The sequence below is a fragment of the Dermacentor andersoni genome, chromosome 10, assembly GCF_023375885.2.
Source record: "Dermacentor andersoni chromosome 10, qqDerAnde1_hic_scaffold, whole genome shotgun sequence".
In the NCBI taxonomy this organism is placed as follows: Eukaryota; Metazoa; Arthropoda; class Arachnida; order Ixodida; family Ixodidae; genus Dermacentor; species Dermacentor andersoni.
Window position 1 is genome coordinate 27,203,698 of NC_092823.1, and position 26,351 is coordinate 27,230,048.

Sequence of the window (26,351 nt, forward strand, 5' to 3'; positions counted from 1 at the left end):
AGCGCTGACTTCTGTCAACAACCACATGTCACTGCATTTGGGAATACCAGTAATCTTAATGATTAGCTTCCTGTTCTGATGCTTCAGGTCCTTGACAGACGCAGGTAACGTCATGCAGCCAATGTGAGAGTCAATATTTCCCTGTTTTGAAACTCTCTTTTTCAAAGCTTTGGTTGCTAAGGTCTCCTTACCAACCGTTTCAAGAAAGAATTCTAACGAGCGCGGACCATACCGCAGGCTCTAGAGCAGGAAAATTATATTCAGCAAGATTAACTACTTTTGTAGCATGAATTTAGGAGACATTGAATTAAACCACTCATTGTCTTCTGCATACGTCGACGGACTGTAGGACTCTAATCGAAGCTGTTGTAACCAGGTTTGCCGGTGTTTAGCAGTCAGATCCGGGAGTGAAGCACAGCACAGCTGCAGTCGATAATATATTATTATTAGACATACATACAAAAACAAACTAAATGTACTGCAGAAGGATGTAGCAAAGTAAGAACTGTCAGGGGGATCTCCTATTAGTGCGTGTATAAAAATGTAGAAAACATGGTTAGCAACTAAGGCAGAAATAGCGGGTAAACAGAAGTCAACATATTAGAAGTAATTAACCAAAAATCTGGTACTTGAGCATGCCAAAAATCAGCAAGAATAATTCTATGCTGAAATACGCATACAAGTACAAACATAAAAGTAGTTGAAGAGCAATGTAACGATTATGTAACATTACGAGCGCGCAATTCAACACAGAAACTAAATGACTGTATAAACAGCTAATAATTTAGGAACATAAACGAAGAGAAAAAAAGAAACATCAGTACACAGTAATGTATGCACACATATTTATCAGGTAACGTATGTTGTTTTTAAAAACTGTTTTAGAAGCCGACGGAAACAAGTTAGTGCATAGCATGATTTATATTTCATGGCAGAGAATTCCAAGATGTAATCGCAGAAAACTAGGTTGTGATTTATTTTAGTTATTATTTTTAGAAATCTCTCCATTATTTGTATTATAAAGAAGCATTTGGGGAAGCAGACTATTTTTAGAAACCTCTATAATTTGTATTATAAAGTAGCATGGGGGGAAGCTGCTCGAATGCCACAATTTCCTGCCTGGTCAAAATTCTCAATTAGTCTGTAGACTCTTCATCCCTGCTGCTTGCCCCGGCCTTCTACAACACGTCCTTGAAGGCTTCCTTGAAGTTATGAGAAGATGTTTACTTCTGCTAAAAGCAATTAGGGGAGAGCAGGGGGCTATGATAGCTGTTGCTTTCTCTGGGACTTCCCGCGAGGTGGCGTTTCCTATGCGGTTACGGTTGTACAGGAAAGTCTGAGAGGTCGAAATTTATTGTGAATAGATTTAACAGGCACAAAAAGCAGGCGCAAATGTCCGTAATAACATGGCAGCTGAACGAGATCATATCCCAATACAGGCAATCAGTAACAATGGTGCGAAACAGCAAGGCACTGTTGACTCATCCCACTGAGCAAGTAATTAAACGGAGAAAATTCCGATTAGACGTTGTGGTAGCAAGATGCATTTCGTTTACAAAGGCAACGGTGAAAACGATAGGACGACTGGAAAGCATTGAAATAGGTTTACTTAGCTTACATCCACAATGCTCTAACCATGCAACTGAATGTCCTTGATTTAATGTATGCTGAAGACGTACCTGCTAGTGAAAATGTAAGAGGTTTACAGGGGCTTGCGAATACAGATTCGATGGATTACAGCTGTATCAGGAATGCAGAAACGTTCACGCACGCACGATATATCACTTTGTGTACACACTAAAACAGCGAAAAGTGAAGACTATATAAATGTGGCTGATGGTAATGAACCATGCTCGCAAATGTGCAATTTTCATTCAGAGCGCCTAAAATTAATATATAAGCTTGTAAAACTGAAAAAGAACTTCAGCGTGGCTGCTCCTCGTAGCGGTACGTGCACGTGGCACGAGGTAAAAAAAAAAAAAAAGATGGGAGCATATTTTTCGAGCGCATTTGGGAAAAATGATAGATCACACTCCATTGTAGTCCTTAGGTCCGTGTACAATAAGAAGTTTTCTTAGAACTGTGGAAAATAGCGCTTGGAGGACACAGCGATAACGCAAACTTTGCATCAGCACCGTTCTTCCGGTAAGATATTCCAATTTGTTTTTTACATATTTTATATCTCATTTTCTTCAAACCGGTTCATGCATAGACTAAGTTGGATGGTTGTACGTGACACCATTTCCTGGCAAAAATGAGAAGCGCACTTCATCAAGTATTCAGTAGAAAGCTCACAATGACTGGCGACGGCACTACGAGAACTCGACACAAGACTTCATTTTTCCTAAGCGGTTTCTTCAGAGCAGAGTTCGTTTTGAGATGCACATTACAATTTTGCTATAGTTGAAAAAACACGGATCATTCGCATATTTTAAATATCGGACATAGATTACTGAGATTTTGTACTTTAACTTTCGGAAGATGTGAAGCGCCTTTTACATTCTCCAGAAGCTTATAAAGAAGCGGCGCTTCGGGGTGGATCATTTGGCCAGCACCTCACCCATCTTACAAGGGTAAATGAGACGAGATATTCTAAAAGAGCATTTCCTATAATATAGTAGGTCTTACGGGGATTTTGCTAAAACTACCTCCGTTACAATACACAGGTGGTGTTTTTATATCACCAATAATTTTTATATAATGAGCGGTGGCCGATCGCATAATTGCAGCCATTCAGTTGGATAATCCATTGAGGCAGACAATAATTGCAGGAAAAATGTTCATGCATAATGGATAAATGAGAAATATTCACAAGTTAACTTTCGAATGAAGTACGTAACGACGCACGTCGCCATTTGCAAATTGTTACCGGCGTGTTTGCAAGCCGTATACACTGAGAAGGAATTTTGAGGATGGCACGTGTTTTGAGAAGTTCACTCCTAAAATGAGTGGAAAAATACGTAAGCATTGCAGTCAAGCTCTTGCTTTCACGCATAAAATGGCGGTTTCTTAAAAAGTGGCACAACAGCGCAATTTTGCCGCAAATTTTCCGGCTCATATTTCGAGACATGTGTGTTACTTGCGAGTTCTCAGTTTATATACCGCGTACGGTCACCCACTACTGCTTGTAAATTGCAATTAGCAAGCCCTTACATTGCAAGAACCAGGCGGGTACGCCTCTGGTCTGTTAATCAGGAAAGATGCAGTTGGTAATTACGCAACCCAATTGTTTGAACCTATATGTAAGGTCCTTCGAGGCTAAATACGAAGCAATTGCTATAGTTTGTGATTGAGAGTTATACTAGAAAATGAAATTATTCTCATCCGATTAAATACTAATAATGGTTAATCAAAGGCAATATTATTACGTAGCACCACAGCCCTGCAAACAGCAGCACACGAATTTATGGAAGAACGCAGAGTAAAGTTATCGAAAAATGTCTAATTTGAAACATTTAGGAGATTTAGGTCAAATGCCACACCCGTGACATGATGGCCTTTTACAAATATTAATTCAACCTCTTCTGTCGAGGCATGTTCTGAACGAAATGCCCAGGTGTTTTCACCAGCACAGTCGTAGAAATCATCTATAATACGGACATGCGAGTGAATTGCAAGGAAGAATAACTTTGCATTTTGAGAGATAACTCAAATTCTGTTTTATATATCTATAGTTAGTCGTACGCATATAAACCTTTCAAAAATGTCACAAAGCCTCTGCGGTGTGTTTGGCGAGTGATAAGCATAATCAAGACTTGTTAATAACCTAAGAGAAAAGGAAAAGTATTAATGGCATGCCCAGGCATCTATAAAAAGACAATTAGCAGTGGCATCTTGCTTACACACAAAACTATATTTGTGTCGTCAGTAAATTCTTGGTTATAATACTACCTAACTAGATTCTTTGAATGTTAATAGTCAGACGAATATTCATAATCTCGTCAAGAATATAGCAATATCACTGAAGGGAAATAATTGGGGGGTTTGCATGGGGTTCTACATTGGGAAATTATTACGACGTACTTTTATTCCTGGTGTGGTTTCCTGAAGCATTTGTCCATATAGTCTACCAGTGTGTTCCCTGTAGTGCTTTCGCAATAGCCCCCGGAAGTGTTGCGGTCTCCCCAATTATTTATAGGCAATACATTTACAACTACCACAATCTCTTCTTTTATTGCGAGAGCAATACTGCTCGCACTTTCGGCCCATCGGTGGTCGTGGCGCCTCCTTACACAGCTGCACGTCACGGGACCGTGTGACGTCACGACAGACCCAGAGACGGGGCCCCAGCTCGCGGCATCGATAGTGGAGGCGAAGCCTTGCGCGCCGCTGCTGCGGCGCTACCGAAAGAGGGCGCTCGCTGATGTGACGTCATGCTAGGAGGACAAATGGGGCTACAGCTCGGATCCTCGCAGTGGTCGGCGCACTGCCTTGCGCTATGTCGGATGATGTATAGCCATAAGTTTAACAAAGGGCAACCATGTCCACACCATCAGCCCAACCAAGGCGCAGCCAAGGGTATTGCTTTCGCAATCTTCCAGGCTTAACCAAGCTAAGCGTTCAGCCAATTTTATTTACTCCGTTGACAATCGAGGAGACGGTGTCCTTGCTGGTAGTGGAGGCTGAACGCCAGCGATCATTATATTATGGTCCGTAATGTACATAGATGCATACTTGAGAAATGTGATTGCATTACAATGCATTGCAAGCCGAGCCGCGTTGCGCTGCGCCCGTGCTTTTTCTCCCGTGGCCTACTTTCGTGGTCGACCACGTGGTTTCGCAGGCGCCGCCAAGCTAGATGCTCCTGGATCCATTTTGCAACACGCAATGGAGATTCCAAAGCGGGCGTTCTTTTATATAGAAATGGCGAGCCTTGTCTCGTGACGTCACGAAGCGCTAGGCGCGCCGCGGGAACTAGGTGCTCCTTCGTCTCGCGAATGACACCCGCTGGTGTGGATCCGAAGTAACGCCTCTGGCTTTCACTATAAAGCTTCCTCGCGGTGGCATGGCTTAAACTCCGCCTACCGCGAAACGCATTCCGAATTTTCATTTCAAAGCTACTATGTTTTATACCTGGGAATGTCTACATAACCACTTTCCTAAATTACGACCTTTTTCTACACCCTGCATCGGTCCCACACATAACCACCTATACAACTATATTTACAATTTAGTGTATATCCCACTAAATGCGCCACCACCGCCGGACACTGGCAAAATGTCCAACAATCCAAGTAGCGCCTGGTACTAATAAACTCCTCCAATCTGCCCTCGCAAAAAGTATTGCGAAGTCAACAGCGTACAGCAGGCCTTCCTTATGCGGCAGCTTAGGAGTGAAATTACCGTACCATTGCGAAAGAGTGGCCCCAGTGCAGACCTCCAAGCGATAAGCGCAGACCTCTCAATGCAGAAAGCGGAGAATTAATAATCACACATTTTCTTCGGTCACAAGAATACTGATGGGGAAAAATCGCGACATACCTATATGTTTGTTGCACTATTATTTCATGATGAAACAACGTCAAATGCTTTACTTCTGTAAAAAAGTGATGACGGTAATTTCACGATTCTGTAACGGGGTATTAGTTGTGCAGGTGCAAGAACGTCAGAGGACGCGTACATATTTGGCGTGTGAAATGATTTGTGCGCATATTAGGGTTGGTTCAAATATTTCATATACATCTTGAACATACCAAAGTACTTTTTTAAGCAATGCAATACTGCGAATGAACAGTTGGTCAATAATGGGTCAGCAGATATTCGAACGAATTTTTGCAATTGGAGCTCATTTTGCAGCACTCAGGAGTTGTGCCATATACGTTCATTTATGGGCACGTTGCAAGTGGTAGGCGGCGCCCTGTCTTTGCGACCCCTAGCGCCATCTGACGAATAGTTGCGCGAATGCGGTAGGATTGCTCCCGGCGTCAGCAGCTCGCGCTGCGTGTTTGGGGCGCTGTCAAATGGTAGCGATGGCGCGAACCAGCGTGCCGATATTAATTTTAACTGGGTTTTGGGAATTACAATATCTTGACAGCTTTTTTCGTGAAAAGAATTTGGAGAAAGGAAGTCGTCTATTCTAAGTGGGGTACGTCTACGACGTGAAGGAAGTGTTCAACTCGCACTGATCGGAAGTGACTGCTAGGTGTATTCCGCAAACGAAAAATAACGCGCCAGCGAGATGCGTGAAGCTCAGCGTAAGTTACGTCGTTATCTACGGTGTGGACGTGTGAAATTATAAGTGACATTGATTCTTGAAGATCGGCGACAGCAGACAAATCCTAGCGGGGAGCTGCGATTGCCGTGCTGCCATCGCCGGGAAGTGCAAGGACGCCGCGGTAGTTTCCCTGTACATACAGGATGGCAAATGCGAATCCAAAACAACTCATCTGAGAACGTGGGGCGTACGAACGACTCGTAAGACCTACCCGAGGTATTCTAACGTTGCTCTCCCCAAACAAAAGAACAGGTGAGGAACTTACCAGTTCTGTTAGACTACGTTGGGAAAATATTTTCGCCCAAGTTACTGGAAGTGCGATACATTTATGATGCGATTTTTCAGTGCGTGGAAAGGAGGTTCCAATAAACCGCGTCGTCAAAACATTTGGTGATCTCAACTGCCCCTTAGTTGATATGCTGGGCGCAGAAGGGTGCATGCCAGCTCCGCCAGCTGCAATCCCTCCTCAAGTCTCTCAGCAAGCCCTAGCGTTGTTTGAATGGGAGATGATTGGGAAAGAGTTCCACAGCTTTACTGCGGTACAGTGTGGAAACAAACTACTTTGTTTGCTGCATATGCTTGTACGCACTACAGGTGTCCCGTTGCTGCTATCATTGCTTTAAAAGCAAAGAATTGAGCGTTAACGCACTTGGCATAACGCCGGAACATAAAACAGCTTATGCCGTCGGACGAGCGCTATCCAGTGTTGACGCCGTTCTGCTTCATACGGTCGGCTTGGAAACCTGTAAAACATTGTTCCTCGTGAGTTGGTGTACATGCTGTTGCAGCCCACTGCTCAACAGCTCGGGTTGCACTTCGGCATTGCTCAGAAAAGGCAACAGCTACGCGCGAAACAGTGCACAGACAGGCTTTCCGAACGCAAGCGGGCCGGTCGTATCCTGCCGGTTCCGCGCTCACCGCCGCGACGGGCGCCCTCGTAGGCGCGGGAACTACGTTCGCAACCTGCCTATGGAGAGCGAATAAAGACGTTCAATAAGGGATAAAGACATACAGCCGATGAAAATGGCGGATTTGTGATGATCAAGTAGGATTGTTTCATTGAGAAATCTTTCCATGCAGTGTATGAGAACTTCCTCTAAGAAAATGTATCGAAGTTGAAGACAAAGGCATCGGTACTGTACAGGGATTTTAATATTGAGGAGCTTGATAATGAAATCAGGGCATGCCTTATAATTTGTCGCAGCAATTCCTAATGTGCGAAAACGCACAAATCGGAGACTCCTTTCAAGCCAATTTTCGTGGAAAAATAAATGTTGCAGCATCATATTAGAAAATGCTTCAAAAGCACCTGATCACTTTGACATAAGAAGTGGGTTGAACTTCCGTGGGTTTCTGCAAAAAAATCGGGAAACGCTCCATCCTTTCAGTTGATGCACAAGACCAGTTTTATTCTATTCAACACTAAAATTCTAAGGCGCTGTTTGGAATTTTATTGTGGAATATACAGTAACAGAATTTCTGAACTCTACTCTCTATGTTTATTGAAAGGTTAATGTCGTTGCGAGAGCTTTATCTTCAGGCAACAGTTCTCCGTTACCTCTCTTCGAGTCGTATGCCGCACCAGTTTTAAGTAGTATTTTTTTTAGCTAGCATTGTTCCTGATATGGGCATCTCAGCGACATGGACCGCGTATACATGATGTGTTCAGATATATTGATGATTTTTTAAATCCTGTTAAAGCCGTGTTACTTCTCTTGCTCCAATAAGGTAGTTGTCTTAGCTTGTTTTAAATGGTTGGGGAGGGTTGTAAGATTCACGCATTAATTGCTGGAAGAAGACTGCTTGCAGTTTCTACATGTTAACACTATGCCGTCACCCAGCCGCATGGGATAGATGCACAGCTCTCGCACGCGTAAGCAATTCGTACTCTACAGCTCATCCCAATCTGAGATAGTTAAAGGAGCAATTGTGTCCTTTCATTGTAATCAGGGCTCCGAAAATCCTGTGACCTTTACACCGAAACTACCTTTAGTAGTCAGTTTCAAAGGCTGCGGAGGACTGCGTATCCCGAATTTACCTTGTTGGCAGTAGTCGAAACAATTCTTCCAAATTGAAAGGTAGACAAGATGGCAAAGGTAAGTATGAACTTCCCCGCCCAATCCTTTTTTCTGACCGCCGTTGTCCTTCTCCCCGTCGTCGGTTGCTCTCCCGGAGGCGTCGACATCTCTCTATCGCTTACACGGAAAAACTAAGCGGAGCAGTTCCCGAGGCAAGAACTGCTATATATGCGCCAAGCTCAAGCCCTCTTCTTGCACAACCAAACATTATTGATGGTGCTGTTGAAGGTGTATCTGTACTGGCCCTCCATAACACAGGTGCCACCATATCTGTAATTGGCGAAAAACTGTGCCGCTCAATACGAAAAGCCACGACGTCTTTCTTCAGGCCAGTACTTCGCACGGCCATAGCAAAGCACACCCAGCCTATGGCTGCATGTACCGCCAGACTTGAAATTCCAGGACTGCTCAACAGAGTCCAATTCATCCCTCTTCGTCACTGTTGCTATGACATTATTTGAGGTTGGGATTTTGGGTTTGGGTTGGGTTGGGATCAAGGAAGGAAATTCCGATATCCAGCCTACCAAACATGCATTTTTTATTATAGCGAGCACCTTATGAATGAGTTTAGGGTGTGAGACAGTGTCTAAGACCTTTGCAAAGTCGATAAAAACAACATCAATCCGGTCACCTATGTCTGAAGAGCTAGTGATGTCGAGAGCAAATTCTGTAAGTTCTGCTATAGTGCTGAGGCCACATCTAAACGCATGCTAGAAAGTGCAGCAAATTTTGTTAGTTTGTGTAATGTTTGTGTAATAATGTATTTAAGTAATTTACATAAATGTGCTGCTAAAGAGTTAGGTAGATAACACTTGAACGTTACCTGATTTAATAAGCGGGGAACTGAAGCAAGTTTCCACAAAGAAGGAAAGGTGGCGCTTGAGAGAGATTTACTAGAGATAAGTGTTACATATCCGCTGCACAAAAGAGTATCGAACGAGAAAAACAGTCGCGATACCGTGTGGACCACACGACTTCTTGGTGTCTAAGTTTAGGATTAAATACACCCTCAGGAGAGAGCGATACATCGTCGATTGGGGGTATGGTTCAGAATGAAAAACAGGGATTTGAGAGTTATCAGTCGTAAAGACAGAGTGCAAGTAGGTGTTAAAAGAGGAAGCTATTGCCTGCACATCAGAAACTGCAACATTCTTAATGATTAACCCGTCCAAGGATGACCCAGGTGTTCGGATAGCTTTCTGAAATATGTGGGGATTAGTCTTCATTAATTTCGGCAAGGTTACTTTGTAATAAAATTCTCTTGTAGCAACCATTTTAGGACAAAGTTCCTTTTTAGCGCTATAGAATTGGACAAGTTTTCTTGAGTCACCAGAGCGTTTGGTCGACGTAATTTGGCTACTCGTCGTGATAAATACAAAAGGTTCCTAGTCGCCCAAGGAATTTCAATGTTTTGTTTCTTTGTTTTTAAAGGCATGAAACGGTTGATACAATCTCTGACAAAATTTTCGAATAAACTTGTAAAGTTATTAGTAGCACTAGTGGTACTTATTAGTTCAAACTTATCAAAAGAATCGCATAGGGCGTCCGTTATTTTCAAGTTATCAGCGCGAATAAAGTCCGGAAATATGCAGTAGATATAGCGGGATTTAGGGACGATGACTCGAGCTGAATTTACCGCAGCATTGTGGTCAGATTTTCCATGAATACCACTGCATTTATAACCGGCATTAAGACGATATGTAATAAGAAAACAAGATCTAGGCCTGAAGTTTACCGAGTGAAATACTGAACGATCTGGAGCAGGCTACTCGACAACGAATAGCGGGCCAACTACCGCCCGATATCCTCTTCGTGTCTGCTCACTTTCACAGAACACCAATCAACATAAGCAGCCTTAAAGTCGTTCATGCAGATAAAATGGCGAAAACAACATTTTATGAGCACACGTTGCCTTCTTTCTTGAAAGACAACGCACAGAAATTTTGAAGTGTGAATTGTTGAATGACGGGTTCATCTTGGTATTTTCGGATCCTGTTCTGTGCGCAAGCGCTGTTTTTTCTGATGTGCATTATTTTCCAATGCTTCCTATTACCATTGATCTTGATGGCGTTGTAAAGTTGATACAGACCTCAAAAGTTTCTGCATGCACTGGAGTAGATGATATCAACTCTAAATTTTTTAAGGGAACTATTACATATTCATCTATAATTCGGAGCGAAATCTTTGCTCCCCTCCCCCCGTCACTTCAAACCACCATCCTTCCGAACGACTGGAAGGCAAAGATGCTGATTTCTGCACATAAGTCTGGTAATCGTTACTACCCACTTAATTACAGACCTATATCGATAACCAGCTTTCCCGGCAAATAAATGGACCACATAATTTAGTGACACCTAGTTTCACTTCTCGAGTCAAACTTAATTTTTACCCCCTACATACACGGATTTAGAAAACACTTTTCCTGCGAAACACAGCTTTTGTCCTTCACTAATGATTTATTCCAGGCGATCGATGCTAACGTTATTATTGACTGCATTTTTTTAGACTTCGCCAAAGCCTTCGGTACAGTTTCACATGCATTACTTCTAACTAAATTAAGTACCCTCAACATTGATCCTAACGTGCTTGCTTGGATTAAGTGTTTTTTGTCTAACCGTTCAGAATTTGTTTATCCTAACGAATGTTTCTCTTCCACTGGCCGAGTAAGCTCCGGTGTACCGCAAGGGTCAGTTCTAGGAGCATTACTATTTTTAATTTAAATTACTGACCTCCCAGAGCAAATGAAATAATCAATTAGGTTATTCACCGATGACTGTGTTCTCTATCATGTCATTTCTAACCCTGGCGACTGCGGTAGTCTTCAACCAGACATTGGCATAGTAGCATCATGGTGTTCTAGATCACAACTGAAGCTCAATTCTAATAAATGTAAGACGATGCGTGTGTCCCGTGCTGTCAGAAATACCACCCTTCCTACCTACAATATTAACAACATACTTGTAGAAAATGTTTCATCATACAAATATTTGATATCCATATAACACAGAACCTCACATGGAACACTCAAATTAATTACAGTTACGGTAATACTAATCGCACGCTTAGGTTTTTGCGGCGTAGTTTTTCATCGGCAACCGCAGACATCAAGTTACTTCTGTACAAATCCTAAAGCTCTAAAGCTAAAAACTGCCATCGAATCCATTCAAAACCGAGCTGCTCGTTTTATTCTCTCGAATTATTCTCGTCATGCAAGTGTCTCGTCAATGAAACTAACCCTTGGCCTGCCTAACCTAGAGTTACGTCGTAAATACTTTCGCCTTTGCCTTTTTCATAAGATTTATTACACTAACGAAACACTTAAAGATAAAGTAATCTCCCCGCCATCATACATGTCATCACGCACTGATCACCGTTTTAAGATTGAAGTTCCAACTTGTCGCACCAACGTTTATTTTTATTCCTTTTTACCAAGAACGACGAATGACTGGAACCACCTCCCTGCCTCCATCACTGCGATTTCTAACGCCAAAACTTCAAGAATATTGTCAACGAATTTCTTTGTAATCATTACCACTCCACTCTGCAATGCCCGCGGGTCTTTAGGGTATGACAATAAGTAAATAAATAAATAAATAAATAAATAAATAAATAAATAAATAAATAAAAACGTTGGACGAAGAAGTATTATAACGGCAAAACTGCACCTAGATTGTATAACTACTCAATATTAGAACCAGGTGGACGGTACACGACCCCTACAATGAAATCCATAATTTCAAGTTGGACTTTATACCACAGAGACTCAGTATCAGGTGGGGAAAGGAGTACAGAAAAGTGGAGGCAATATTGAAGAAATAGAGCAACACCGCCTCCTCTCCCGAATTTTCTGTCTCCCCGAACTACTTGAAGCCAGGGAGGCTTACTTCACAATCGTGCACACCATATGCAACCAGGCCTCAGTAACACCAATAATATGTGTTGAGTAAAAGGAGACCAAAGAAAAAAATGTGAGCAATTGCTGACAAGGCTTCTTGGAAAATGGTTAAAATGTAAAGTTCTCCGTAGGCGTCGCCGCCGCTGGGAGGCGGCTATCAGAAGTTCAGAGCTGGCAGACCAGCTCTGGGCCGTCCGGCAAGCCAAACATGCCGCTCGAGTCCAAGAACTTCGAGCCGTCACCTGAGGCCACCACATCAAGAACTGCCGGACTATTCTTTACTAAAGTTTCTTCTTCTTCTTCATAGTCAGTACAGTGAAGTCAAGGGGATTTGGCCGTAGGAAGTGTTTCGGCGGGTTTAGTTCAGCCAACAGATGATCTGACGAGAGTATTGGATGTGCTATCCCCACCGTATTGTACCCTGTCGATCATCATCACCATCATCCACCTGACCACGCCCACTGCAGCGCAAAGGCGTCTCCCATACTACTCTAACTACCCCGGTCATGTGCTAATTGTGGCAATGATTTCCCTACAAAATTCCTAAACTCATCTGCCCACCTAAATTTATGCCGCCCCCTGCTGCGATTCCCTTCTCTTGGAATACAATCTGTAACCCTCAATGACCATCTGTTATATTCTCTGCTCATTAAATAACCTGCCCATGTCCACTTCTTTTTCTTCATTTCAACTAAGATATCGCTACCTAGCGTTTGTTCCGTCACCCAATCTGCTCTCTTCTTGTCCCCTTAACGTTACACCCATCATTCTTCTGTCCATAGCTCGTTGCGTGATTCTCAATTTAAGTAGAACCCTTTCTGTAAGCCTCCAGGTTTCTGCCCCATAGGTGAGTACTGCTAAGACAGAGCTGTTATACACTTTTCTCTTGACGGATAATGGCAACCTGCTGTTCATGGTCTGAGACTGTCTGCTGAACGCACCCCAGCCCAATCTCATTCTTCTGATTATTTCAGTTTCATCAGCCGGATCCGCGATCACTATCTGCCCTAAGTAGATGTATTCCCTTACCACTTCCAGTGCCTCGCTACCTAATGTTAACTACTGTTCTCTTCTCTCTCCGAGATTGTTAAACTATACCTAATTTTTCTGCAGATTCATTTTTAGACCCACTCTTCTGCTTTGCCTGTCCAGGTCAGTGAGCATGCATTGCAATTGGTCCTCTGAGTTAATGAGCAAGGCAATATCATCTACGAATTGCAAGTTACTAAGGTATTCTCCATTACCTCGTATCCCAAATTCTTCTCAATCGAGGTCTCTGAATACTTCCTGTAAACACGCTGTGAATAGCATTGGAGAGATCGTATCTCCCTGCCTGACGCCTTCTTTATTAGGATTTTGTTGCTTTCTTTATGGAGGACTACGGTGGCTCTTGAGCCGCGGTAGATATCTTTCAGTATTTTACGTACAGCTCGCCTACACCCTGATTCCGTATTACGTGCATGGCTGCTGAGGATTCGTCTGAATCAAACGCTTTCTCGTAATCAATGAAAGCCATATATAAGGGTTGGTTATATTCCGCACATTTCTCTATCACCTGATTTATAGTGTGAACATGGTCTATTGTTGAGTAGCCTTTACGAAATCCCGCCTGGTCCTTTGGTTGACAGAAGTCTAAGGTGTTCCTGATTCTATTTTCGATTACCTTGGTAAATACTAAATGCTTTGTAAGCAACGCACAGTAAGCTGATCGGTCCATAATTTTGATGTCTTCGGCGTACCCTTCCTTAGGGATTAAGGATATGTTGGCATTCTTCCAAGATTCCGGTACGTTTGAAGTCAGGAGGCATTGCGTATGCAGGGTGGCCAGTTTTTCTTGAACAATCTGCCCACTATCCATCAACAAATCTGCTGGTACCTGATACTCCCCAGCTGCCTTTCCCCTTTGCATAGATCCCACGGCTTTCTTCATTTCTTGCGGCGTCACTTGTGTGATATCAAATTCCTCTAGATCATTCCCTCTTTCATTATCGTCGCGGCCGCCACTGGTACTGGAGAAATCTCTGTGGAGCTCCTCAGCCACTTGAACTATCTTATCCATATCAGTTATGGTAATGGCGGCTTTGTCTCTTAACGCATACATCTGATTCATGCCTATTCCTAGTTTCTTCTTCACTGCTTTTAGGCTTCCTCCGTTCCTGAGAGCATGTTTAATTCAATTCCTATTATACTTCCTTATGTCAGCTGTCCTTCGCTTGTTGATTAACTTGGATAGTTCTGCCAGTTCTATTCTAGCTGTAGGGTTAGAAGCTTTCATACATTGGCGTTTCTTAATCAGACCTTTGGTTTTCTGCGATAGCTTACCCGTATCCTGTATAACGAAGTTACCACCCACTTCTCTTGCACACTCTTTAATGATGCCGATAAGATTGTCATTCATTGCTTGAACACTAAAGGCCTTTTCCTGCGTTAAAGCCGAATACCTGTTCTGTAGCTTGGTCCCGAATTGCTCTATTTTCCTGCTTACCGCTAATCATTGATCTGCTTCTTATGCACCAGTTTCTTCCGTTCCCTCCCCAAGTCTAACCTTATTCGAGATCTTACCATCCTATGGTCACTTCAGCGCACCTTGCCGAACAGGTCCACATGTTTTATGATGCCATGGTTAACGCAGAGTATGAAGTCTATTTCATTTCTAGTCTCGCCATTCGGGCTCCTCCACGTCCACTTTCGGTTATCGGTTATCTCGCTTGCGGAAGTATGTATTCGTTATCCGCAAATTATTCGGTTCTGTAAACTCTACTAATAAATCTCCCATGCTATTCCTATAACCAGTGCCGTATTCCCCCACTGACTTGTATCCAGCCTGCTTCTTGCCTACCCTGGCTTTGAAATCGCCCATCAGTATAGTGTAGTTTGTTTTAACTTTACCCATCGCCGATTCCACGTCTTTATAGAAGCTTTCTACTTGCTGCTCACCATGACTGGATGTAAGCGCGTCACCTTCAATTTGTACATCTTATTAAGTTCCACAACAAGACCTGCCACCCTCTCGTTAATGTTATAGAATTCCTGTATGTTACCAGTTATATCTTCATTAATCAGGATTCCGACTCCTAGTTCTCGTCACTCCGCTAAGCTCCGGTAGCACAGGACGTTCCCGCTTTTAGCACTGTATATGCTTCATTGGTCCTCCTAACATCACTGAGCCCTATTATATCCCATTTAATGCCCGCTAATTCCTCCAAATGCACTGCTAGACTCACCTCACTAAAAAACGTTCTAGCGTTAAACGTTGCCCGGTTCTGATTCCAATGGCAGCCTGTCCGGATCAAGAGATTTATTAGCACCCTCTGCTGCGTCACAGGTCTGACCGCTGCCGTGGTCAGTTGCTTTGCATCTGCTGGAGACTGATGGCCGGGGTTTGATTGTTGTATTCATATAGGGGGTTGTGGCCAAGTATTGCACCAGGGTAGCCAATCCTGCTCTCGTGAGGAAGTGCGTTACCGGTTCTGTTCACCAGGATCAGACCACTTCGCGGTGACCAGAATGATTAAATCGAAGCTGGACAGATGAGCCACTATCCCTATGAGAGCCAGGACGCTTCCCAGAGCTTGCTGGAAATATCGCGAACCCAAGGCGAGAAGTCTTCTGAAACAAGAAAGCTAGTGTTTTTAAGTTTATAGCAATGCTTCAGTACCAGCACCTGATCTTCAAAATCAAGGAGCTTCATAATAATGGCACGTGACAGGCGTCTAATATTATTGCCGAGTCTATGACACCTTTTCTTACACAGACATGCGATCTTAACAATGTTCTGAAAACACTTAGTAACCCCTATTGCAATGCCCAGTACCTAGTATCAAGTGTCCAGTGCCACGCCGGATTGCGGGCCCAACATCGCGCGCTCTGTGCTGGGGCGCTTGTCAGGCGCGGCGTGTTGGAAGGCGCTGAGTACTGCTGGCAAAAATAGCTCTAGCGCGTTAAATACGTAGTGCCTGGCCACCGTATACATATTTTTTGAAGACAGAAAGCAACAGAGAGCGTTTTATTGCAATGAAAAAAGAAAAAGAAAGTAGAAATTAAAATACCTTGCCCACGATCCGATCGTCGGGCCTACACATCCCAAGCCCGGTACTCTACCTTTATGCCACGCCAGATCTTTTTCTTTATTGCATGGAATTATCGGTAGTGTCAAACCAATGCAGTTACATGACATTTTTTCTTTCATGGTAAATATTACAGTAACATTCAACCCGACATTGACCAGTTCTCCATAGTCGGATAATGGATGGCACAATGTAAGTCACAGACAGAAAAGGCAGCGTTCATACTGGAGTATAAACAGTGGTTTCACTTTAGAAGGGTGGTAAGGATAAGCGCCTCACCAAAACGGTACCAGTCCCGTTGCATATGGAGTCCATCATAAGCATGTTTAAGGTGTGATGTCATTTGGATGAAATGTACCCTCGTAGGTACCATTGTTTCGGCGTTTTGGTCAACCATTCGAGTTTTCCACAAACTCGCATGCCCATGAGAAAAAACATATCGAAAGGTGCACCATTATCAGAGGTCGCCAGCAGGTATCGCACAATCTTAAAGTCTTTTTGTAAAGTCTATTGGAGGACATACCAAAATAGGATGACGTCGGTGCAGCTAATAAAATAATGTTCAATTGTCTCTGGCACATCAGAAAGGCAACAGTTAACAGAAGAGACAAAGATACCCTTTTTTTGTAGCCATGTTTTTACCGGTATGGCTTCACTATGAAGCGTATAAAAGATAGTTTTGCAGCAAGGGTATAAATGCAGTTTGCGAACTCGCTTTAGTACATCGTGGTCTGCCAGCAGATGGACATGGATGGATGGATAATTTGTTATGTCAACATCGAGGAGCAGTTTCAGTTTCACAGAGATAGGTCTCACACAGACATGGTAGATGGGCTATCGCCCAGCAGCTAAACCTCACGCCTGTGCCAGATAGAAAAGGTTGCTGTCCGTATTCAGCAGTATGCTTCGAATTGCCAGAACATCCATTTTAACTTGCGATTGATATTTCAATTTCGAAAAAAGTCCTAAATGAACCGCAGACCCGGGACGCAGTAGGGGCTGTTACTGCAGATTTCGATAGTCGCTTCTTATTCTTCCCGCAAGGGATATGCAATGTTTTCTTAGTTCAGTGATGCGTTTCAATCGACCTTCGGCGACCGCACATATAACTGTGTTTTTGACGCGTCACATCGGCGCTCATCGCTTCTTGTACTGGTACTGTAGGACCAAAAAAATGGCTTACATTAGAACGTTTATGCGAAAACTGACATGTAGACTGATTTTTCCTTGTTAGACTTGTTAGACTTGTTAGCCAAGACGCGCCGATAGCGTGCAGACGGACTCGGCCGATACGCTAGGCCTAAGCTTCGGTGGGGACCGATCTCGGCACGGGTAGCTGGCGAAAGCTAAAACGCGTGTATTTGAGCCTCAGAACCTTCTTTTAGCACAATACCGAAAGTGGAAGCGTACGAACCGACTCAGCTTTGCTATCGGTGCGATAATAGCAATCAGCGGTAGGCTTCCAATTCGGGGTCTGTTCGAGCGCGTCTGAACGACTTCTGGATTTCATGTCCACTCCTCAACACTACTAGAACGGCGACAACTCCCATTCATATCTTACGTGTAAAATACTAAAAAAATGCGGCGTCCTCTGCGCTTCCGTGGTTTCATTCAAGAATTTAGCTATCCCCCCAGTCAAAAAGGAAAATGTAAAAAAGCGAAAGTATTCTTCAGTGTCAAGTGTGCATGCATTAACAGGGCAGCTCACGCACCTTTATTCGAAGCTGCGACACGAAATGGAGTTTTATGACCCTAAGACATAGCGTTATTTAGGACACGAGACTGGTATCAAGCGATCAAATTGTATAAAGCATTTATATTCAGCAGCGCTCGTCCTTGCGTACTGGAGCCAGCATGGCACAAACACAACCAGCGCAGCTTCAAGTGCGAACCAGCGAATTGCAGCGAGAACCAGCGCCTGTACAGCACGAACCAGTGTGCCCCAGCGTCATGGCAGCGAAACCAGCGTCTCGTCTAGTGTGACCGAGCTCTTATCCAGCATTCTCGCTGGTGCTGCAGTGAGTCCTAGCGAGCGTCGGCGTTCCCAGTGCAATCCAGTGTCAAAAAACGCGCTGGTTTCATACTGGAGGGCACTGGAAGTTTCTGCAAGAGGGAATGTTGGAAGAAAGCTCCTTATAATTCTCAATAGGGCCCTCGCTGAGACCATGTATAATAATGTTGTTTCCACGCGACCTGTTTTCTAAACTGTCATTTCTGCAACAGAGAGCTGAGATGGCGTTTTTTAATTGCTGGACTTGAGTGTGTAGGTTGTCATTAGAAATCTGCGCACCACTAGAGGTTTAGGGGGAATCAAGCGAAGATACACAAGCTTCCGAAGTCTCAATCCTCGTGTCGACAGATGATTGAAACCTCTTTATTTCAGAAATATCTAGAGCCACTTGCCTTTGGCTATTTAGGAGTTCGCAAAGCACTCTCGCTTTCTGGGGTTCCTTATCAACATCTGCCAACAGGGTATGGGAGAGAGGATCGCACTGAGAACGAGCGTTGGGACCAGGGTTAATTTCCACATCGCCGTTCCATAAAAGCCTGCGGGCAGCATTTAATAGAGCCGAATATAAAGAAATATAGACAAAACCATGGTAGCAGTCATGTGGGCGAGGGAAGAGCAGCATAGATCGGTCATCAGGACGGTTGCACTGAGAATTGTCAAGGTAACACACCTGCGTGGTATACAAACTGCGGATCAACATGGTGTCCACGTCGCTGTTGCCTCGCCCACTGAAGAAGGGAACTGCTGGGGATGCTTTTATAGCCGTAAACTGTGTCGTCGTGGAACTTGGTCTATCGGTGATTGGGCGGTGGATAGTGACTTTAATCTTCTCCAGCGGAGCATGATGGATACGGACCGATGAAGCGAGGAGCCATTTTTCGCTGTTATCCGCAAGAAATATACGGTCGAGCAATAGTTGACCGCCCGGCACATCCATAACACGGCGAGGGAACGATGATAACACCCAGCGCAGCGCGACGTCAGGGACGTGCGCACCAGCATTCTCGAACATGGGGGAAGCAAGGCAACCGGTACACAGCGTGATGAACAAACAGCGGATCAGCATGGTCTCCACACCGCTGTTGCCTCGCCCACATTACATTCATGTCATGACCTATCATTTATGTTTCCTACAAACTCTGTTTCCTACATGCCACTTTTCGTACGTACCAAGTTAACGAAACGAGCATTAGAGCACCAACATGTAGGCGGCTATTTCCTGACCGACATGACACATATGTCATTACGAATCATTTATGTTCGTCATACATTCTTCTCATACCATGCTAATTTTGGGACATGCCAAGACATTCGCGGTTGTTTCCTGACCTACATGACATGCATGTCATGGCCGATCACTTATGTTCGTCTGCACTTTCGTCATACTATGCCATTTTTTGTATATATGAAGACTTAGGTGGCCGTTTCATGACCTATATGACACGCATATCATGATATTCCTGTCATGGCCTATCATTTATGTTTATCATACACTCTTGCCACGCTACGCCAACTGTGGTACCTACCAAGTTAACAAAACGACCATCAAAGCACCAAGACGGGGGCGGCCGTTTCATGACCTACATTACAGACATGTCATGATATTAATGTCATGACCGACCATTCATACACTCTTGTCATACTATGCCAATTTTGGTACACCCCAAATTAACGAAACCACCATAATAGGAGCACCAAGACGTAGGCGGCCAGGTATATATACAGCGACCGCTCGTTACTTTATTGTTCCCGCCGAGGTGGTCATTGCGCCTTGCTCAGGAAATCCAATTTTCCTCGCCGTGGGAGCCATTGCGCCCTGCTCTGTCTTGGAAGGAAAGCGGCTGTCCAATTGGGGCGCCACCACGGTCACTCGGCAGACCTGCTGTTACTTTTGAATAAAGGCAGTCGACTCTCCGGTCTCAAGCTGTCAAAATCTGTACTCGTTGCATCCGCCAAATAGAACTCCCAAGAAGTGGTGACCCAGGACATTGACGTTTTCCTCGAACATTGGCCATAGACGACGCTCTTCCTACTCCTGCTGGCAGATACGACGCCACCATTACGTCTCCTGTCATCACCGCGGATCTTTAGCTTCCCGGCTTTTGTCCAGATACTCCCCGAGTTTCGTTTATACAAGTACAGGCACGTTTTCAACTCCCGGCGCGTCACTTCACAGACAGCAAATACCTGCACTTCGTCGCCTAGATACCCTCCGGCATCGCCGATGTGACAGATGACTTGCTAGCAGGTGTGCCTTTGGAAACAGCATACGACGACCTGAAACGTACGGTCCTACAACGCCTCGAGCCATCGCAACAGAGTAGGCTCTAACAGCTCCTCTTCGAGGATCCTGGCGACCAACAACCGCCACAAATTCTGCAGTGGTTTCGCTAGTTACTGGGTGAACACTCCGCACATGGGAGTCAAGCCTTCAATTTTGGGCGAGCTGTTCTCGCAACCCCTTCCCCAGTCTGCACGCATGACACTGCCAGGCTCTGACGAGACGAGTCTCGATCGACCAGCTGCACTCCCTGACCCCATATGCGACTGCTCGTCTGCGGCACACTTAGCTATCGCCAGTACGAGATTCTCAGAGCCCGAAGACCGACTCTCGTGCCTGGAGGAAACAGTTGACCGCCTTACCAGTGCATTGGCGAAGCTGATGGCAGGGGGCAACACTGGCGACCAAATTCGGCGCAACCATTCACCTTCGCAGTCTCGCAGCGCACCTAGAGACTCGGTGCGGTAGTCGTGCTGGTACCACCGCCGCATTCGTGAACAAGCAAGTCCCTGTACCCAGTCCTGTTCATTGACAGGAAACGTACGGGCCGCTCGCTAACGGCGGCATGGGACAACTGCCTTCGCTGAAGCCACCTATTCTTCGTAGTCGACCATATCACGGGTACCCGCTTCCTCGTAAACACCGGAGCCGAGCTGTTTATCGTTCCCGCCACCACCGCATGTCGCCAATGCGGCAAGTCCACACCCACGCTCCACGCAGTGAACGACACTGCCATCGCATCGTATGGGCTCCGTTCAATAACGCTAGACATTGGACTCCGGTGCTTGCACAGATGGGTGTTTTTAATCGCCGACAACAGCTTTTCTATACTGGTAGCCGACTGCTTCCTCAGTCATTTCAACCACGATGTGAGTGTGCGCGATCGGCGCCTAAAGGATGATGTCACATCCCTCGATGTACTTGGCCTGCAGTCCAACCTCAATTCATTTGGTATCCGTTTCAGCCCGTCTTAAAGTACGGCAAAATACTTGCTCAATAACCCCAAATCAGGAAGCGCCAGAACAATGGCTGCCCGTAACGCACAAGCTGCATGAAGCATCATATCGCCATCACCAGCCCCTCTGTCACCGCCTGGTCACGCAGCTTTGCTGGACGGAGGTTGGATGTCGCCCGCCGTGAGTTGGAACAAATACTTCAGCTCGGCACTGTACCTCCTTCCTCCAGCAATTGATCTTCCCCTCTCCATCCTGGTTCCCAAGCAGGACAGTGGCGACTGGCGGCTTTGTGGTGATTACCGAGCTTTGAATCCCGCCACTACTTCAGATCAATATCGCCTTACCCACCTGCATGACATCAGCGCCCCTTTCGCAGGAACCAAATTATATAGCAGCACCGATTTGATGAGCGCGTACCACGGAATTCCCGTCAAACCCAGCGACACTCCGAAGGCAGCAATCACTAATTCATTGGACTGATTTGAGTTCGTCCGTCTGCCTTACGGCTTGAAGAATGCGGCGCAAACTTTTCAAAAGTTCATGAACGAGGTTACGGGCGAACTCTCGTTCATTCTCGTCTACCTTGACGACATTCTTTGTGCAAGTCGCACGGACGAAGTGCACAAAGACCACTTTCAACTTCTATATGAGCGACTGGATAAGCACCGCCTCGCCCTAAAACCAAGAAATGCATTTTCCTAGTTGAACCCCTCGATTTTTTTCTGCCATCCCATTTCAACCCAAGGTATCAAGCCACTGGAATCACAGGTGCGAAAAATCAAGGACTTGCCCTCTCCAACCTCTTTATCAAAAGTTGCGCGGGTTTCGTGGCCTCATAAATACCATCCAGCGCACATGTTCTTCACCCGCTTACGAACTTGCTGCCTCGCGACTCCAAAAAAAAAAAAAAAAGCCTACCTTCCACTGGACCTCGGAGCCGGAACACCCCTTGCAGGAAGCCAAAACGCGGTTGGCAACAGCAATTCTGCTGATTCGTCCGTTTACCGACGCGCCAACTCGCCTTATGGTATACGCGTTGACCACGGAAGTGGATACAGTAATGCAGCAGAACGATGGCACAGACTGAAGGCCACAGGGCTTCTTCTGGAAACGCCTCAAACCTACAGAAGCTCGCTACAGCACCTTCGGGAGGGAGACGTTGGCCATCTGTTGCGCTGTCAAGCTTTTCCGTAATTTTTTCTCGAATTCTTTTACATATTGGCGCACCAAAAGCCCTTAACTTTCGTTTGCAAGAGCAACAGTACCGCGTTCGCAGAACGTGAGCTTCGGCAACTGTGCTTTATCTCCGAATTTTCTAAGGACATACACGTTATCTCTGGGACCGAAAATCAGGCTGCTGACGCACTGTCGCGCATCAGCGTTGTGCCTGCTGGCCCTGTGGATTTCCAAGTTCTATCTTCCACCAAACAAAAACGACCCTGAGCTGCGCCATTTGCGGGAAAAAGACTTGTTGCTCATCTTGCCGAGGTGCCTCTCCCCTACACAACAATGGTCACGTGATACACATTAAAAATTAAATGATGGGGTTTTACGTGCCAAAACACCTTTCTGATTATGAGGCACGTCGTAGTGGAGGACTCCGTAAATTTCGACCATCTGGGGTTCCTTAACCTGCACCTAAATCTAAGTACACGGGTGTTTTCGCCCCCATCGAAATGCGGCCGCCGTCGCCGGGATTCGATCACGCGACATCGTGCTCAGCAGCCCAACAGCATAGCCACTGAGCCGTGAGACACATCGCCGTGAGCATAGCCGTGAGACACATCGCAGGAGCTACTCACTCATTCGTGCCGCATTAGTTGTGGCGGCCAATATTCCATTCCCTCTAGGGGCTACTCCATCCTGCCCTCAGAGCGCCACAGTCTTATCGCAGACCACTTCGTCAAGCCAGGGATCAACAAAGATATTTGAAGCTGGGCAAGAAGTTACCATGCCTGTCAAGATGCGAAAGTGACCAGGCACACGCCTTTAGTGGTTCAGCCGTTTCAAACACCAGAGAGCCGCTTCACACATCACACTAAAACATATAGCCTGTTTTTTTTGAAACGGAGAGTATCACATAACCATATCAACGTAGCTTTAACAGAGGCCTGCCTCTCTGCTATCATTCAACTATCCAACACATATAATTTAACTTCGACCAACACAGACAAAGACAAGTCATCCTATTCGATTTCTCGAAGGCATTTGATCGGGTAGCACACATAAAGCTCACAAGGAAACTCGAGATTACATTAGGAACAGTCCCTGTTATTGACTGGATTTGCGACTATCCTGCTAACCATGCCCACTTTGTGGAAGTGAACAGACAGATTGCCCAGACAGTCCGCGTAACATAGCGGGTCCTACAAGGAAGCGTTCTGGCTCCTTTCTTATTCCTAATTTTTATTAATGACCTATCAGCTAAAATCACAGGGCACACTAGGCTATTTGCCGAAAACTGCATTCTTTGTTAAAATATAACTTTCATGATAACCACATGTCATTACACAACGACTTCAAAGCTGTGACTAGCTGGTGTGCCGACTGGCAGATGGCCATCAATACTAAGAAATCAGCTGTTCTGTCAATACTAGAAAGAAAAGTAACCCGAGCTTTATGTATACCGTGAACGGCGTGCCACTGATACGGTATTTGTTCATGAGAACAGATACCTCGGATTAACATTAACGCATGACTTCAGATGCAACTCCAATATAAACCACTTTAACGCCAATCCAATGAAACGCCTTTTATTTCTTGGAAGACACCTCCGACGCGCACCAACCAACACAAATATTCTGGCTTCGAAAACATTCGTCAGGTCAGTCTTTCAGTACGCAAATCTTATCTAGTTCTGATACACTAAACTCATAAAAAAGCTAGAAGGTGTACAAAGGAAAGCTCTATAGTATATACACAATAAACATAACGTATCGCCCACCAAACTACTTAGCAAAGCCGTAATCATAACAGTACAATGGCGAGCAGTACTAGCCCGTTCTAAACTTATGTGCAAACACCTACACAGCAACCTTAATAGTAACACCTCTAAATGCATTTCCTGCAATGAAACATGGCCAACGCGACATAAAAACACACAGACACTCAATGAGTATTCTTTTCGTACCAACTCCTTCAAGAATTCACTCTTTCCTTTTGTGATAAGAGAGTAGAATAAATTGAGTGTAATCCAATAATAATAACCCCACATTAGATACATTTGCCAGTTCAATGGATAAACTTCTCCTCGCCTTACAGCTCTGGTGTACACACTCTGGTTTGTTACTGATCTTCACAGGCTCAAAATAAACGCAATATATTATAATATAAGACAGAAACCATTAAACTAAACTTTAGAAGCATCAGTAAAATAGAAATACTTTATCGTCTGAGGTTGAGTGGTGCACTTTCTTGATCTAGGAGGACGGACTTCATAATTACCAGAGCCACTTCTTAAAACTGAAGCAAACATAGCACGTATGTACATTAGGCATCGCTCCCCGATGTTATTGAACATTCATAAAACCTATCCTATCTCTTGCAGGCCTTTTTTTGTCTAAAAGAGGCGAAGAATGAAATTGGTGTTCGCAGCACTTTTTCTTCTTTCAACGTGCTGCATGCGGGGCAATTCTGGAGGTGAGTAACTTTTTTTTCTTGCTGGGCTCCTCATACAGTAGTCGTCCGGTGTACTGTCCGTGTCTGGCGACAAAGGTGGAGGTGCTTGGTATCCCCTCATGCCCGGAATGAAAGTGTGGAGTGCAGCGTCCAGTTCATATCCGAAACCACCTACAGTGGACACACCTGTCCACGGCTACAGTCGCCGACTGCAGGGCCTCAGCCAGGAGGCAATTTCCTTGGAACCCCCCCCCCCCCCCCAATCTACCCCAGCACCTCCACCAGTGTTGCAAGATGCGAATAACAGTACACAGGATGACGGTGCAAAGAACAAACAGAAGCTCTATATTCAGAGACTCGAAAATAATCGGCCGCCACAATTTTATTCTGGGGGTGCTTGCTCTCGTGTCCCTCACTAGATTTTCTGTGGCAGTTAGCTTCTTTAGCCATGACAATATTTTTCGTTTTCCTCCTAAATAAATGGCAGTACAATATTATGTTAAACAAACTGTAAGGTAGCTGTAAAATGATGTGTAATAATAATAACCACCGGGTTGGCTCCTGCTTTCGACAATTACTATAGAATGTCTACTACGATGCTCTGGCTTGAATATATCAGATAAGCATGCGGATAGAAAAACTGGCAAGAAAATATATTAGGGCTATGGGTGTTGTACTTAAAAATTACACAATAAGTTTTAGGGGAGCAGACGCCAAATATAACAAATGGGTGGGACATCCTGCAAGAATAACGTATAATACGTAGATTAAAACTGTTCCATGAGATTTTCCTTAAGAACAGGCAAGAATAGCATGAAGTATTTAGATATACCTGCCTACGTGTCCTTGAGAGTGAATCATGAACTTAAAGTGAAAGAAGCTTTCTTTAAAATAGCGTGTTGATTACGTCTTCTTTCCCCTACACAACATGGACATGGAAATGGCTACCGAACCATGTTGTCGAAATAACATCAGTTGATATTGACATGTATATTTATTTGCCCTTCTTCAGGGACTATATTTCCCCTGCTAACGACTTAATGTTGATATAACGAGCGCGAGAGTTGACACAAAATACAAAAAGAAGCGACAAGGAGAAGCTCTTCATCATGGAATATCATATCTTCATAAAATACCAACTGGCCCGGTTTCACACCTTGCTTCAGACCTGCTGTTATCACTCAGCGCAAGACGCGCTTGCATTATTTGGAACTTACCTAAATGTTATCCT

The 26,351-nt window shown here is 44.7% G+C and overlaps 1 protein-coding gene across 1 annotated transcript in view; it reads left to right on the forward strand.

Moving 5' to 3' along the window:
* Positions 1 to 1,562: 1,562 nt before the first annotated feature.
* The window catches only part of LOC126519122 (uncharacterized), a 148,578-nt gene continuing 123,789 nt past the window's right edge, over positions 1,563 to 26,351 (forward strand). Inside the window, exons 1-2 of the mRNA XM_055065161.1 lie at positions 1,563 to 2,145; positions 25,050 to 25,141. Of these exons, the coding sequence (XP_054921136.1) occupies positions 25,078 to 25,141 (64 nt within the window). The 5' untranslated portion in view covers positions 1,563 to 2,145; positions 25,050 to 25,077. The remainder of the gene's footprint in view (positions 2,146 to 25,049; positions 25,142 to 26,351) is intronic.